The sequence below is a fragment of the Parus major genome, chromosome 10, assembly GCF_001522545.3.
Source record: "Parus major isolate Abel chromosome 10, Parus_major1.1, whole genome shotgun sequence".
NCBI lineage: Eukaryota > Metazoa > Chordata > Aves > Passeriformes > Paridae > Parus > Parus major.
The window spans coordinates 583,906-601,523 of NC_031779.1; the positions used below are offsets into that span (position 1 = coordinate 583,906).

The 17,618-nt window shown below is 45.8% G+C and overlaps 1 protein-coding gene across 3 annotated transcripts in view; it reads left to right on the top strand.

The window, feature by feature from the left end:
* CSNK1G1 (casein kinase 1 gamma 1) overlaps positions 1 to 17,618 on the top strand; it is a 95,518-nt gene that overhangs the window by 45,775 nt on the left and 32,125 nt on the right. For all 3 annotated transcript variants that reach the window (XM_015639388.3, XM_015639390.3, XM_015639389.3), the window contains exons 4-5: positions 693 to 733; positions 4,948 to 5,017. In XM_015639388.3, coding sequence (XP_015494874.1) covers positions 693 to 733; positions 4,948 to 5,017 — 111 coding nt within the window. The remainder of the gene's footprint in view (positions 1 to 692; positions 734 to 4,947; positions 5,018 to 17,618) is intronic.

Genomic DNA, 17,618 nt, shown 5'->3' on the forward strand with positions numbered 1-17,618 from the left:
AGAGGGAGCAGAGGACATTGAGTGATATGATAACTGGCAATGTCAGAACACAGGGGGAGATGTTCCTGACATGGAGCTGTGCATCATTGCCTCAGATCACTGAGGAGGCCCAGGGCTTGCTTCAAACACCAGACAGGCTCCTGGAGGAAAATTCCCCTCCAGCTGTAGCACACATGGTTCCCAGCTCTGGTTCTTTGCACTGGGAGCTGGATTTGAGCTCAACTAGTTGTGTTCATCTCACACTCCTGCCCTTCGTGCTTCCCAGAGCATGATCAACCTCTCCCTGTAGATCCCAGGATGAAGTTATTCACTGTCCAGCAGATCCAAGACATTTCCGAAAGCAATGACACTCTGACTCTTCAGTTATTTTTCCCCAGACTTTCTTGGCATCCTGGATAATGATGCCTGGTGTGTCTGAGATACCTCCTTTAACACATGCATGGAGCAAAAGTGCTGCCATAAAATACATTTACCTTGTGCTGAGTAGAAGGTGTTATTTGCCTGCCCTGCTAAACTGCTGCAAACTGTTCATTATTTTGATTATTTCCAGGCTTACGCTTTGTTAAAGGCAGGAACTTCAGGAGGAATTGTGAAAACAGCCCTTTGGCATCAGTGTCACTGTTTCTCATTGTGCCTTGAGCTGCAAATATTGAATGTGGAACTAAAAGGGTTTTTTTCTTCTCCCTTTCCAGGTAAAAATCTCTACACCAATGAATATGTAGCGATCAAACTGGTAAGTAGTACCTTCAGGTGTCTTTAAATGATTTGTGCTTCATGTTAAAAATTCAGACTAAAAGCAAGTTTTTCAATCTGGGCTCAGTGCTGCTCTCAGTGCTCCCCTCAGCTGGGAATGATTTGTTAAAACTAAGGTAAGTCTTAAAAGCACTAAAAGCAGGGAAAAAAAAAACAGCCTTCAACCTGCTGGAGGTTTTTGGTACCTAATGGATCTGTAGCTGCCTTAGAGCAGATGTTCCTCTGCCCAGGTGCCAGTGAAGGGCACTGGTTGGTAGTGCCCTTGTCACCTCCTGCCACTCTGTGGCTCAGGCCTTTCCCTTAGAGACTCCAGGAATTCTCCAGTTGTCAGGATGTGTGGTTAGGAGCATGGCACTGTGCAGCCTGCTGATCCCTGCTTTTGGAGGCAGGAAGAAGGGTGTTCCTTTGATTAAAATTCCCTGGGGGAGCAGGGCACAGTTTGGTCTGGTGATACTGAGAGACTGCAGATGCAACATGTAAAACAAGATCCCATTTGGTGAAGGTCAGTCTTTCCTCTGTCTGCCTTGTGTTGCAGAGAAGATACAGTCTCATCATCTGTGGAATCTGGGGGATGGGGAACTCCCTAACTTGTAGCTCTTAAGCATTTATAAACTCACAGCCTAGTAGTTTGTGTTTAGTCCTTAACTTTTCCTGTCTGTAAACTCAGACTTTCATCAGTCCCTTGGGGTTTCAGATTCGATGTCTTCACCTGATGTGCTGAGTTCTCATGCAAACACTCTTTAAACATAATCCAAACCCTAAAATCTGAAGTTAAAGTTGTGGTGCTGATTTGATACTACAGCAAACCCCCCAGTTTGCCCAGTTGATGCTATCTGGAAAAATTACAAGAATCACTTTGGTGACAGAAAATCAGGGCAGACATGGTGCATTAATTGTGATCATGTTCGAGTGCCTCAGATTCCGTATCTCTGGCATTCCCCTTATGATGTGTAGTAGATGAAAAATAATTACAGCTTTGCAGGAGGGACTTCTTTTCACATAAGTGTCAGAAGATGTTCTCTAAGGTAAATAAATAAATAAATAAATAAATGCCTTTGGAGGAATTCAGAAGCCTAGTATACCAGACAAGTTTGGGTTTCCTTGTAGCAACACCAAGGGCACCTCCCACTGTCCCAGGTTGCTGCAAGCCCCATCCAACCTGGCCTTGGACACTTGCAGGGATGGGGCTGCCACAGCTGCTCTGGACAACCTGTGCCAGGGTTCTCACCACCCTCACAGAGAAGGATTTCTTCTCAACATCCCATCTAACTCTGTCTTCTGGCAGTGGGAAACCATTCCCCCTTGTTGTGGCACTCCAGACCCTTGTCCCCAGTCCCTCCCCAGCTCTCCTGGAGCCCCTTCAGGCCCTGGCAGGGGCTCTGAGGTTTCCCTGGAGCCTTCTCCTCTCCAGGTAAGCACCCCCAGCTCTCCCAGCCTGGCTCCATAGGAGATACCCTTGATATGGATGCACATCAGAAAGAGTTGTTGCTTTTAGGCCATAGAAAATGTGCTGTATACACAGACAAGTGTTTTCTTGAGGCAATAATGCTTCTAATTTGCTTCCAAAGATAATACCACAAAGTTGTTGCATTGGAAACTATAAGGTAAAACACAGCTGTACTAGTCCAAAGGGTGCTTTTTTCTCCCAAAAAAGTGGCTGCAGTGACATCTCTCAGTAACCTGAAGTTTTTCTATATGGCAGGACTCAATGGCATTTCCTCATGGCTCCCTCAGTCCGACCTGTTTTTCTGGTCACATTCTTTCTTCATTTTTCTTACTATTTTTTTTTCCCCAAATAACTGTTCAAGCAGTTACTCTGCAACACTCTCCAGTTTCATTTGCTCTCTTGTGATCCAGGCTTTAAAATCTCAGGTTCTCCTTGTGTGAAGGGGCTGGAATTGCCATCCAGTGGCCATCCAGGTGTCCTGTATGTGCTCTGTTCTGGAGAAGTTTAAGGAGGAAACAGTAGGAGAAATGGGGGTCTAATCTTAGACAAAATTCTACAGGAGAAAGAATGACTCAGCCTCCTCAGCAGCAAATACACTTCTCTTACATGCAGGCTTAACTGCTATTTTCTTTATCCTTCAAATAATTTGTGGATTAGTGGTGGAGTAGCTGTAAGATTTACTTACAGGCAACATTTTCTTTTATCTTCATTGTTGGACTGAGTCAAAGCACTGCTTCAAGTCCTTCAAGCTGTGAGATCGCCTTCCACCACTGCAGCCCTGCTGTCTCAGCTATTCCTGCCTCCTATCACAGAGCTGGGAAATGAAGGAATTGTGTGATGGGTACCAAGAGCCTATCAGAAAGTGCTGAAAAATTCCATGCTAATGCCTCGTGGTTTCTTTTTGGGACTGAGGCTATACCTTGGAAAACTGCTGGCAGTGTTGATTTGTGTGGTGTCATTGTGTAGCTCCTGGTCCTGCTCTTCAGCTGACTTACTTGGTAGGGGGCATCTGGTTTATTCTTCTGGGGGTTTTCAAAGCTGCACTGTCCACAGTAGGAATTTCTTCCCTGGGAGAAGCCAGCCTGGTGCCATCCAGCTGCAGTAGAGCACAAGTACCAGCTCATCCCCTCGCAGCAGTGATGACGCTGTTGGTTTGAGCTGTGGATTTTCTCCATTAGGCTGTGGCAATTCAGTTATTTTTACTACAAACATAAAATCTGCCATCATCCCTAAGCCCTTGGCCTACAGGACAACCATCTGTGCTGGTATGATCTTCTCAGAAGCTGCCATGACTCTGGCAAGTGTCCAGAGCTCTGGCTCCAGCAGCTCCTGATGCAGAAGTGGCTCAGGGCTGCCTCCCCCGATTTTGTCAGCATCATGTCCTGCTACATCAATCCTTCCCCTTGACATGTTTGGATAAATAAACTACTCCCTGAACACACTGAGTTCCTGTTGCCCTGAATCCCTGTGCTCTGCAGGTGCCTGTAGACTCTCCCTCAAGCCACCAGCAACAATTATCTTAATTTAAATGTGACTTACATAAGAAACTTGTTTGTGTGTTGCTTTGTATTTGCCTTCAGTGCAGGTTCAGTTTTTCCTCCAGAATATTTTTTTACATTGTTTGCTGAGTATTTAATCATATTTGTCTTCTGGAGCTTTAAAACATCAGGAATTTGGTGACCTTGGAAGCCTTTTCCTACCTGAATAATTCTGTGATTAAGTTGAGAAGTAACCAGGAGCATTCATTCCCGTTGCTGGGAAATGGATGGGATGACCTGAACTGATGAGGAACAACTTGGCTGCAAGTCAAATTGCCTGAATTCCTGTACAGAATTCCTTCTCCACACTTAGAAAGAAGTCTTGACTGTGGAGTTCACACCCAGTGTGGACATCAGTCTTACAGTGCAAGACTATAGGTCAATAAAAATTGAGACCAGTATTAACTCCTGTCTCCAGGCTGCCTGGGCAGTTGGTGAACCCACATCCACGCCTATCCCAAGTGCACACTTTTATTGCAAATGTAATTACTCCAGTCTCTTAATCCTCTCCATATTAACTTTATATTTTTAGAACCTCTGTAATCTTGCAAGTTAATGCCCTGATGGATCATAGGCATTAAGTCTTGTATGTGAAGCGCGGATGAGTAACAGCTGATAAATGGGATGGTTTGGGTGCATTGCAGACTTACCCATTTTATTTTTTTGTATTTTGTGGATAAAAATAGAGTATTATTGAGTGTTTCAAGATATTTGACTGACACAAGAAGGGGGACACTTCTTCCTTTTTCCCAGTTGTCTGGCTGCACTGTGGTGTTTGCTGTGAGCGACTGTGGTCTGATCTAAAACACACTTGTATGACTCAACATTTTTCAAAAATACAGACCAGCAAAAGCGCTGTGGGCAATCACAGTGCCCACAGAGTGACCTGGGACTTGAGCTTTTGCAACCTTGGCTTCCCTCTACCAATGTCCAGGGTTGTTCTTCAAGGGTCTTCAAGGAGCTTTGTGGAATGATTCTTGAATTTCGCTGCAATGAGTGAGCTTTGTATTTAAATGAGGAGGTTATTTCCCCTCCAGAGAGCAAATCTTACTGCTTTTTGTTCTTTTCTCATTTAAATGACATGTAATGGTGAAGTCTGTTGTTAGGAGTTCAATCTGGGGTGTTTTAATTATGCACAAATCTTCAAGTATAGGAGAGAACTTCTTTTGGTCAAACTGATTTTAAACAGTTTATTTATTTCTGTTCTAGGAACCAATTAAATCCCGGGCACCACAGCTTCACTTAGAATACAGATTTTATAAACAACTTGGAAGTGCGGGTGAGTAAACCCTACCCTAAGCTAATCAAAACTTTTATTAGATTTCTTTAATAAAGGGATTTCTTTATTAAATCAAACACCACCATAGTATTTGTTGTGGAACTCTGACTTGAACTTAGGGATCTAGGCCAATTCCTTTTAGCCTCACACGAATTTTGGAAGCGATTTGGTGAGAATGGGATCATAATGATGATATTGGATAATTGTGTGGACCTCAAACCTCGAGTTCATGAGGATTCACTGGTATGGAAATACCCCTGTAAGTGTTTGTAAAACATGGGAATTGTCAAAGGATGGAAAGTTACTTGTATATAGAACAACACCTCTTTGGTAGGTGATCTAAAGTCATTAAACCTAGTAAACTGTTTTCATTTTTCTTGTTAAATTATAAGAGTGTCCACAAGCCTCATGGCTCCTCTATGCAACCATAGTCTACAGCAAATAGGAGAAAAATAGAGCAGGATCAGCCAAAGGTGGAATGTTTTATACATTGTTTTCTGGCAGTCTCTGATTTCCCTGATGCAGAGTTTGAGTTGTGTCTAACAGTGTTTGGGTTTTTCCCTGAATTTATGGTTGTTTTTTAAGCCTGAGGAGCCTTTTAGCATGTGCTGTTTCCCATGCCAAGGATTTCCTCAGCCTTATGCAGGGTGTTCGACTGCTCAAGGTGAAGTCTCTGTGAAGCAACAACCTTCTCTGCTCCTTCTGTGCCTTGATCATGTATTGACTTTGGGTTTTGACAAGTTTCTTACGTTATTGTAGTTCTTCTATACTTCTGATTTTATTTTTCCTGTTTTTCCTGAATGGACCCAGCTTCCACTTGCAGAGGATGTCTGATGGACATCAAGAAGTACTTTGGTAATAATATATTACCAAAATACTAAGTTGAACTTCCTGCTGAGTTCTGTTAGCACTTGTGATTTCTGGGACACCACAGCCCACATGTCTTGTGATACATTAATGAATCCCAGTCTGCTTTTTTCTACACCACTTGGCTTTCTTCAATTAAAAGGAATGGCTTTTTTTTGGTCAGATTAAATATTTTTAGGTTTTCCCCTGTTCCTAAAGAATTTAAGCTTTCCATCCTGTAGTACTTGCTCACTCAGAGCATTCATAGAGTTGTGGAATGGGTTGGGTTGGAAGGGGCCTTGAAGCCTATCTCACTTCACCCCCTGCCGTGGGCTGGGACACCTCCCACTAGCCCAGGTTGCTCCAAGCCCCATCCAGCCTGGCCTTGGATCCTTCCAGGCATGGGCCAGCCACATCTGCTCTGGGCAACCTGTGCCAGGTCCTCACCATCCTCACAGGGAGAAATTGCTTCCTAGTGTTTAATCTGTTGTCTTGGAGCATTTGTCAAGGGAATGTTGAGAAGCCTCCTGAACAACCTGACTGTGTTTCTCTCTGTGTGCTCCCATGGGTGTCACACACCCAGCTCTGATGAGCTGTTGGATGTCTTTAGAAGCTCTTGTGCTGCAGTTTTGCTAAAACAACTGGAAGTAGGCTCAGACTTGAGTGGAGGATGTGAACCACAGTTCTGGATTCACCATGAAGCCTGGAATCCAAACAAAACAAATTTTGGTGGGGTTGGGCTGCCAGGAGTAGGGAGGTGCGATTTGCTGCCTGAACCAGGGATTAGGGCAAGAGTGTCTGGCTGGAAAAACAGAGAAATAAATGCCAATGTTGGGGAAATAGAGGGGTTTGTTCTCAATGATGTTGCTAGTGCCAGGCTCCCCATAATGGTCCTTGCTCTGTAATTGCTCAGTCAGCCAGGCTGGAGCTTCCAGTAGGGATGTCTGGTTACTTGGAATTGTCGTAAACTTGCCAAACAAAGACTAGAAGTGTCCGAACACATGGTGTGCATGACTCAGAGAGAACAACAGTAGCGTTGCATGTGACATTCTGCTCAATAAATTAGCCAATGAATCCTGCCAAATGACGTGGCTGGCTGCAGCTCCCACCACTAGCTGAAGGAGGGAGAGCAGAGGGAGCCTGGTTGTGGCACCACAGGAGCCACCTCGTCCCCTCGGCAGCTCAGCGGCCACATTCAACCTCATGTGCGGCCAGATGGTCCCAGTGAGCTCTGAGAGGTCAAAATTGTCATCACCTGCAGCTTTGGGAGAAAAATTGGGGTTTTTTCCTAATAAGAAAAGTTTTAATGGTGATTTCCTTCTTCGATGTTCACAACAAACATTTTTAAATGTGTTACTCTTGGGTAATAGTCAGAGGAAAACTTAGGCTGGAAGGAACCGACCTACTTGGCCAATGCCTGAAGGATGTATGTGGGTATCAATTACCTGCTTCACTTGACGTCATCAAAAACTAGTGAAAATAGTCTTTTTTTCCTTTTCCTAAGCTATTCAGTCAAGTTTTGTATTTTCCTTGGTGCAGTTGGACAGAGTAGCAAACAGCCCGGTAATTCAGAAGCTGAATCCTGAGACGAGCTTCCATGTGAGATGTTTCCACATGGACAGAGGATGTGATAACTGCCTCATCCCTTAGCAGTGACTCTGTGGCTCCACGTGCTCCATCAGCTTTGATGTTCCAAGACTTTCTGACAGGCACTGAAGTTGCATCTGTTCCCTCCCAGCAGCACTAGTTTCTCTGCCTGCCACATGGCTCGGATGAGGATCCCTAGTCAGCTTGGATTAGTGAAGGAGCAGACTGGATTTCATGTGTCTCAGACATCTTAAGATGCTTCACACTAGATTAAGTGATGAAGCAGGGAGAAGTTTGTCATAGGGATCTAAACTGTAGGAATGTGGCTCTTCCTGGTGATTCTCAGAACAGCTCAATACTTGAGGGATGGATCCAGTGGATTCAGAGGAAGTCCTGAATCAGGAGTTACCAGCTAGTAGATGTCTCTGATGTGCTGCTTTGGATATTTGATCCTGTGTCTGATGTTTTAGTGCCTCCTTGTTTTAGGGAAACTAACAGCTCCCCTGTAATTCCCTTCCTCTAACTGGAGGAATATTTGTGCATAGAAATGGATTTTCATTATTATTTCTTGAACTTTTCTCCCCGTAGAACTCAAGCAAGGCCCTGATGCACAGTGACCATCTGTTAGCTGCTTCTTTCTCGCTGTGGAATTAAATATTTAATAACCTAAAATAGTGTCTGAGCGCTTTACCTTCATGTCAGCAGGAAAACAAAACAGGAAAGCGTGGGCATGGAGTCAGAGACCTGATGGTCAGTCCATAGGGTGTCTCAGGAAAGGACATCTTTTCTTTAGGAAATGTAACTCAGGTTTTAGGTAGTCTGGGATATGATCCATTTGCTCACCGAGGTAATTGAAGTAGTTTTAATAATCCCTGTGCAAATTAGTGCAAAACTCTCATCAGTCCTCTAATGCCAGTGTTGTACTGAACCATTTAATGATTGGGTTTTGTCCTAAAAGCCACATGAGCTTGCACCAGCATCCTGGCCTGTGCTGTCCCCTGGGTCTTGCTTTACTGGTGGTGGCACAGTCAGCCCTGATGGCAGCACCTCCCTGAGCACAAATATGTGTAGCACAGTCAAAGTGTGATAGTTGTTCCCCAAAATTACCTCTTCCTCTATGACCCTCCTTGAGGACAGGCTGTACCAGGTGTTCCTTCCTCCTCAAGGCTGGTTCCTTGGCTCCTGGGCTTCTCCTTGCTCTGATGCTTCATACAGCTGCTTGAACCATTGCTTCCATACTTTGGGGACAAGAGGACCTCCCTTGACTTTTTGCATCTCTAAGTGCTGCCAGAAGCAGTTCAATTCTCCAACATGTTTCTGGTATTGGATAAGTATGTCATTTGACATACGAGCTTTTTTGACGTTTGATGTCATTTGACAATGCAGAATAAATTGAGTTACTTATTCATGGTCAAACACACCCAGCTCCTAGCTCCTGGAATGGTTCAACTTCTGCGGCAGGACAGAGCTTTGGCTTTGCTTGAACTGCCCCCTGCACAGCCAGCAGCACCCCAGGACCCTCCTGCTTGGTTTGGGATGAGTAAAAGCAACTGCTATTCCCATGGCTTGCAGGAGTCCTGCAGCATCTGGGTCCTGCTGGTGGCATTCAGGGTCTCACTGATTCCATTGGCTCTGTCCTGTGGGCTCAGTTTGCTTCCGGATAACAGGAATGGTCTTTTTGTTTTGAGGCTGATTCCAGATTAGAAGAATCTAATCTATTCAGGAGCTGCTGGAATAAGTGCAGAGGAGCACACAGAAATGTTTCAGGGGCTGGAGCCCCTCTGCTCTGGAGCCAGGCTGGGAGAGCTGGGAGTGCTCAGAGAGGAGAGAAGGCTCCAGGGAGAGCTCACAGCCCCTGCCAGTGCCTAAAGGGGCTCCAGAAGAGCTGGAGAGGATTTGGTGCAAGGGCCTGGAGTGCCAGGACAAGGGGGAATGGCTTCCAATTGCCAGATGGCAGGGATACATGGGATATTGGGAAGGAATTCTTCCCTGTGAGGGTGGTGATGAGGCCCTGGCATAGGTTGTCCCATCCCTGTAAGTGTGCAAGGCCAAGTTGGATGGGGCTTAAGAGCAAGCTGGTCTAGTGGAAGGTGTCCCTTGTGAGGGCCAGCAGCTGGCCTGGAGGCCTCACAGTCATAGGAGCCCTGGCTATAGCTCAGCCAGCCTGTGCCAGTAAGGGAAAGAAAGAAACATCTCTGTGAAGAAGGCACTGAGAAGCCAAGAGTTTGAAATGTAAACAGACACCAGCCAATTCCAGACAAGCATGAACACAGGCAGCTGTTGGTGCCAGTCAGCTGGATGGTAACCAAATTTCAGCCAATTAGGATCAACCCTGCGAGTTTCTGAAAACCCTATAAAAAGGAGCTGTGCTCAACAGAATTCGCTATTTCCATGTGAACTTGGGAGCATCAGGTCACATCTGTGTCAACTGAGACAGTCCCTGCCCATGGCAGGGGGTGAAATGACATGGATTGAGATGGAGGAGGTCTCCTCCAGCCCAAACCGTTCTGGGATTTGTTACCACATTTCAAGGCACCTCTGGTGTCTCTCCCCATTGAGGCCATATGTGATCCCTTCCTGTAAGCATCACCTTTGGAAGGCAAAATGGAGCACTGGCTGCATGAAACCAATGCTCAAGTTTCCACATAGAGCTAGCTCTGCCTGTGCACATCGTATGCAGAAGTCATGAATTTTTGATTCAGTAGTAGTTTATTTTTATATCAGCTGGCAGATGAGTCACACTTCCCCCACCCTTCACAGTCCCACCTTGGCACATGTGATTCATTCAGGCACGTGCACTGAGTTCTGTGCCATGGCTCTGTAGCCAGTGGTCGTTCCCAGCATGGGCAGGTAACACAAGTGGATGTTGGACGTCATGAGCCTCCACAGAGGCGTGGTGGGTAGCAGAGGAGGAGTCTGATACGCTGGAGAATCCCAGGAAACCGAGATCTCTGCTGTCCCCAGCCCACGCAGTGGATGAGTCACAGTGTAGGAGCAGAATGTTCTGAGTCAGGGAGGAGTATGTCAGTACATATAGAATATTGACGGATTCTGTGGTTTTGTTTTAATTCCTGCTCTGTAAACAAGTTCACCTCTAATGAAGTATGGAGTCTGTGTGTTTACTTCAGGACCTCTCTGTGTTGCACAACTCGCCAGAGCAAAGCAGTCTGTTTACTTGTCAGGAGGTAGGACTGAGGGAAATGAAGGTGGTATAAATAACCAAGCCTTTGCATAGTCTAGTCAATATTTGCATATATATTCCTCAGTGTGGCTGAGCTGTCTGCTATCCGTGCTGCCTATGGAGTTCTCCTGTCGGGATTGCCTGCACTGAGCACCTTTTTCTGTGCTGTTCTTGCTTTACCCACACACACTTTATATGTATTGGTGTGCTTTATGAAGAAATTCTTTCCATGCCAGTTGCACAATGCTGTCATTCACATGGCAATTATGGGTCATTTTGGTGAAGCTTGTTACAGGATGGATGTAAACAAGCCTCCTTGGTGGAGCTGCCAACACCAGGATTTTACAGGGAGGTCATTGTGTGCAACACTCTTCCCCAAGGGAGCGGCAGTAACTCGAGGCCATGTGAGGGAGGGTTAGTGCAAGAGGTCCCCACCCTCGTTTAATTAAGAAGTGTGAACATACCCATTAATAGTGGTCACAGTCACTTTAATCTTCAGAATTCCCACTCATATTTACCACCTGGATGGAAACATTGCTGTGGCCGGGAGCTGAGCCAGGTCACCCCTCAGCAGGGGTCTGGTTTGGGGGGGATGGAGCTGCTGGCTGGGGATGATCATAAAATCATAGAGTGGTTTGGATTGGAAAGGACCTTAAAGCTCATCTTGTGGCTGTATGGGCAGGGACACCTTCCTGTAGACCAGCTTGCTCAGAGCTCTGTCCAGCCTGGCCTTGAATACCTTGAAGGCCAAGGATTGCCCTTCTGCACCTCAAAGTGAGTTTGGACTTGTGTGGAGCAGCACGTGGCTGTAGCCTGAGGTGTTTTGTGTCCTGCTCATTGTATGGAAGGGCTTGTTCATACCTGTCACACTACAACGCTCCGGATGAGCACTGCAGCCTCCTCCTTTGAATACTGGAAATATTTTAGATTGCCACTGTTCAGTGACTATAAGTATTTAATAAGTGACTCATCTGTGCAAGGTGATACAAAACTGACATCTCTTTACAAGGAGAACAGCTTTGGGACACATCTCATGTCAGTCATTCCCTACCTCAGATGCCTGCAATAGACCTGAAGGTTTTAAGATGTTGGGTTAATCTTCTACCAGCGAGGAAAAACGTCTCCATTCTCAAATCCTGCACAGAAGTGTGCCCTTGGCCATAGGTGGGAGATGTTCAGCAATGAAGATACACTGTTGTATTCTACTGAAGGCAAAAAGTGGAGACCCTCACACTGAGCTGCATATTAAGGAATGGTGGTCAGCAGCTTCACTGTAAAGTCAAGGCAGTCCAAGGAGCTGGAACTTGAGGGATCCTGGGCTTCCAATTTGAATTGCAGAATGAAATGTAGTGGATTACTGTAAAGTGCTCAGTTAGACGCTGCTGCTTTCAGAACTGGCTTGCTGTTGATCTCCAGAGAATTATGTTTCACTATTTTTTCCACGTGGCCATTCCCTTGTTAGGAAGGGCTTCCTGAATGTGCACATTTCAGCATCTCAGCATCACAAGTTTTGACTTCCTTGGGCTAAATTTAGGTTTTGTCAATTGGAAGTTATCAGATGCTTTTAAAAGCAAGGCCATTAATATTTGAATATGAGATTAAGGCAGTTTCCTTGTTATATTCAGAAAAGTCTTCATGCATCTCACAGTTTTCCGGTATTTGTGGCAGTAATCACAAATCAAATGCCAGCAGCTCCAGGCAGCACATGAAGGGGAGCAGCAGGATGCTGGGAAGCTGGAAAATGCCTTTCCTGGAGACACCTTTTCTTGAAGCCTGACACGGCCATAAACCTGTAGCAGGACTCATCCAGGACATCCCAGATGCCTCACTGGGTTCTCCTTCTGGCCAGTGATGTCCACTAAGAGCAGGCTGTGGGTTGTGGGATGTGCTCTGAGGATCCAGCAGGGCTCGAGGAGAGCGACACACATTTAATCATTAAAGTCTCTGTGCTGCTTCTGGTACCTTCTAGCAAACAAAGAAATATATCTTGCTGTCTGTCAGCCCAGTGCTTGGAAACTGGAGTGCCTCAGCCATCAGAGTGGGGAAGTGAAGACCACAGAACCACAGACTGGTTTGTGTTGGTTGGGACCTTAATGCTCATCTCATTCCATTCCCTGCAATTCCACTGTCCCAGGCTGCTCCAGGCCCTGTCCAACCTGGACTTGAAACCTTCCAGGGATGGGGAGTCCCCACGATACACAATATTTGAAGATAAACTTTGGAACTGATATTTACATTGAATGAAAAACCCAGTTTGGCACTGAGAGCCAGGATAATTAATAAGGATTTGGAGCTGGTTGGCTGTTCTGCTTGTCCCCCTTTCCCATCCCTTCTATGAGCATTCTTCAAGCCATGGGGATGCTGCACTTAGAAACTAACTGAGATCTAAAGCTATAAAATTAGTTTTCAGTGGGGCTGCTGTGTCAGGTGTTGAGCACTGCCTTGATCCAAAGAAAGCTTTTTCCCCTTTGGAAGGTGGGTGCTGGATTTAGTGGGATCCCTTCCAATGCAGCAGAGGTGTCCTATACACACAGCAGATTTCTGAAGTGAAACACTGAGCTGTGCCAGGGAAGTCCTGTTATGGAGGGCTGCCCACCTCCCAGACAGGCTCTCCAATGGGTTTGGAATTTGTGTTTTGGAGCTGTGCCCTGCCTGCTATTGAAAAACTTCCTCTCATTGCTAAAAGATAAGCCATAGGCTCTGCCTGAGTCTGTGATGGGTCAGGCTGGAGTTCTGAAGTTTTGTAGTAATTTTTCTGTCTGAAAGTGGCAGTTTTCCTTTTGAAATTCCATTCCTACCTGCTCCTACTTGGCTCTCTTAAGGTGAAACAGAGATGATATCTGGAAGTAGGAACTGATTTAGCACCTCTGAACTTCTGTTTGGCAGCAGGATCTCCTGCCATAAGAGGGAGTGGGAGGTTTTCCCTCAGGCTGGAAGGACCGTGTGGGTAACACTTTCCTACTCATGTGAAAAATCCCTTTTCCCCTCCAATCCTACCGTAGTGATGGGATGGATGCCAATCTCTTGGCTTGTTGTGGAGAGTTTATGTACATTTTATTCCTATCCATCCCTTTCTAGTTTGATGCTGCTGCAGGGGCAAACCTGCAAAAATCCACCCTCCCAGTGGGACCAGTATGAGTCTGAGTACTGGGGGCCCGAGTTGCACTCCCAGCTTTGCAGGCAGATCCCAGCACAGCTCTGGGATGACACATAGGGCTGTGCTGCTGGAAATGGCACGGGATTATCCCACCACAGTCTGGTGGGAATCTGAGCAAGGCCGAGCATCATCTTCCTCCTGAGCAGCCAAAGGTATGTGTCCAATACCACTGCTTTATCCAGCTGGATCTCACCACTGCTTTCCCATCCCAGTTAAAAATGCTGTTGGATCCATGGCAAATCCTGCCTGTTGTGTGCCAGTTTGGGGGTATGTCGCTGTGCTGTCCTGGTGAGACCAACTGTGGCCACTGCTCAGTGCTGTCAGACCCTCCCTGCATCGTCATCCTGGCAGTGCCACCCCGGTGTGCAGCTGGGGAGGAAGAGCAGGGGCCATCCAGGACTTGGTGGGATCAAACCAAAATGGTTCTCTGGGCAGCAGAGCAATTTGTTTTTGCTGCTTTCGTGGCATTTTTCATCTGCTCAGAAGTAGCCTCTTTCCTGGCACTGCTTCTGGAGTTAAATTTGAGTGCTCTTGTTGATTTTTCTTAAGATTATACCTGTAATGCCATTAACATGCATCACTTCATGTGCATAACATGTTCCTGAGGGGCAGTTCTGATCTCTGCTCCCTGTGACCAGGACCAGCTGGAGCTGAGGGAACAACTGGAGCTGTGTTAGGGAGGTTTGGGTTGGATATTGGGAAGAAGCTCTTCCCTCAGAGGGGGCTGGCACTGGCCAGGCTCCCCAGGGAATGGTCACGGTCCCAAGGATGCCAGAGCTCAGGGAGTGTTGGGACAATGCCCTCAGGCACAGGGTGGGATTGTTGGGGTGTCCTGTGCAGGGACAGAAGTTGGATTTGTTGGTCCTTTTAAGTCCCTTCCAGCACAGGATATTGCATGGTTCTGTGAACTTCTTCTCAAAAGAAAAGAAAATTACCAAGGGGCCCATGATTTCATCTCAGCTTCTCCATTACCTAGTTCAAATTAAATGGCCCAAACACTTAACTCCCTCTCAGCAGGTAGGGCTGAGGAATTGCACAGCAAAGGAAAACTGATCAGCAACAATTTCCAATTTCTCCTTGGATTTTAATTTTTTGGAGGGGAGGGAAATTTGTTTCTCTGTTGGTTTCTTTCTTTCTATTTGGTTGTGTTTTTGTGGGTGTTCTTTAGCAGCAGAACCCCATTGGCCACACACATTGGCTCTGGCAGAGCTCACCCAGCTGTGTGAGCTGCAAAGGAGCAGAATCACAGATTCAGGTTGGAAAAGAAGCTCTTTCAAAGCATCAAGTCCAGCCATACCCCAGCAGTGACAAGGCCACCATGAGCCCCTGTCCCCAAGTGCCACATCCGTGTGGCTATTAAATCCCTCCAGGAATGTTATTGAGTGGCTCCACCACTGCCCTGGGCAGCTGTTCCAATGGTTTTCCTTCATCCTTGTCCTTGTATTGCAGGTGTGTGGGAAAAGGTAATAAGGATAGAACTTAAGCTAGAACTTTTTTGGGTGGTTTAAAATAACTCTTCTAGAATTATTTACTGCTTTTATCCTTTTCTTAAGGTGTTTTCCTGTGTTCCAGCTTCTATCATCACTGGAGTAAGACATAGTGTTGGATATAAAATCCAACAGTAACATGGAGATTTGAATTGTAATAGTTTCCCCCTAAGCCCTAGAAATGTGAATTCAGTCTTTTGAAACTTTCCAAAAAAGCAATTTATTGTGCTGTGCGTTATTCTTCCACGTTTGTCAAGAATTGAAACAATTTCACTTGACTGATGTAGTTGTTAGAGCTAAAAAACTGCCTGTGAATGGGTGTTTCTGGGTAAATTTCCCAGATTTTGGAAGTTTTCCTGCATTCGACCTTTCCAGATAGGGCTGATTCTCCTCCCAGTCTTTTTTTACCTTTATGAATACAAATCTGAATGTCTCCTTGGTACCCCCTCTTCAAGTGCTTCTTGCTTTGTGGATGCGAAGAGTTGTTGAATGAAATGAAGCCATGATGTCAGAAAACCACCTTGTACCACTCAAGGAAGATGAAATGCCACCCTATTCTAATAACACAGCGATCCTGAGATTTGTTTTTCTGCAGCTGAAATAAAAATCAAATTGTTTGGATTTTTACCAGCAGCAAGAACAAATATGTTCTTCCTTCTGTCCTTCCACAGTCTGTTTTTCTGCTGTTCCTTTTCCTGTACCTTCTCTTTTTGTAGACTCAGCCACTACTAAAATGAAACAAAACACAGAAGGGATTAAATACATCCTGAGATAAGCTGGAGTGAGGCTTGGAGTCCACATGGAACTCCTTGGATATAGCAGTAGCTCTGGCTCCTCACAGCTCATACACAGCTGTTGCACCATTACATGTCTGGTGTCATCTCTTCCCATGAAAAGCTCTGCTTTCTCTGCCATCATCAGGTGAGAAGGTGTTGATCCAGTACCTTCCTGTGGCTTTGCCATCCCTGGAAATGTTCAAGGCCAGGTTGGATGGGTCTTGAAGCAACCTGCTCTACTGGAAGGTGTCCCTGCCCATGGCAGATTTGAGGTCCCTTCCAGCTTCCGATGTTCTCCTTTGAGTTACTTCCTCTTTAGTTCAGAGAGCGTTTGAGCTGCACCTTTTCCACATCCAAGGCCAGGAGTAGGGCCTTTCTCTGCCTCTCCTCCTCCTCCTCACCCACCAGTGGGCTAAAGCAAAGAAATTCCTGCTTTAGGTGGTTCAAGAGCATTCAGCATTTGCTGGGAGCAATGATTTCTTGCCCAGCCGAAGCAGGGCAAAGCCGCTGTGAACAGCTGACTGCAGAGCCGACCGTCTGCCAGCAGGAGGATGTTCAGGGACAGGAGATGTGCAAGGGGCTCTGGACAGGTCTGGCTGCTCTGTTCTGGTGAGTGGGAAACAACTGAAGGTAAATTGTGGCCTCTCAAGCCACAGTATCAGAGCTCAGGAGAGCAAGGAGATGATTTGGGAGCTTTTCAGGCTGGAAGCACTCATAGCATGGCGGTCATCTCTGGATCACCATCGGAGCTGCCACAGTGCCGGCTGTCCTCCAGCTCCTCCAGCCCCACCTCTCCATACAGATCTTTCTGTGTGTGCCTGTTGGATCAGAACACTATTTTTAGGCTCTTTCCTTAATCTTATGCCAGCTGAAGGTTTGTGAGGCCTAGGAGTGCTTGGTGAGATTGTGGCAGACCTTTTCCACCACCTCTTTTTCCACCTGCAGGTGAGCTGGTGCTGGAGTCACAAATTGCATTTTCTGCTTGTTTTCCTTCACATCTCAACTGCTATTTCTCAAACAAGAGAAAAAACTCTCAATCACCCAAAATCTCTGTCCTTCCCTTAGCTCCTACAGGTAAGATTGGAGGTGAAGGGCTGCATTATAAAGCTTTTGCAGCTGTACTTGCAAGGAAGATATCTCTGAAAGGCATCCAATCAAATATATGAAAGACCCTTAGGACAAGGTTATTCCCACTAACAAGCCAAATCTCAACTTTTCTTCCATCTTTCTATTTTTGAAGCAAACTAGTCCAAAATCTGAAGGGCAGGATGAGTCTTTTTACTTCCAGCTCACAGAAATTACATGGGACACATTTGAAGAGGTTAAAAGCTGAGATCTTGGCCCAGTCAATGTTGATCACAAATCTTCTCCTTCAGCCAGGATTTTATTCTGATTTGAAAATTAAGAGAAGGGTAGATCCTCATTAGTGTAATCAACTTAAATGGGTTGACTACTCTAAAGCAATTTGTTTAATTTGTTTGGAACATGTTTAATTTTAGCTATAGATATGCAGCCCTCTCACAGTTGCTATTTATGGTGTTCATCGTGTAATTTTGTGTTCTGTGAA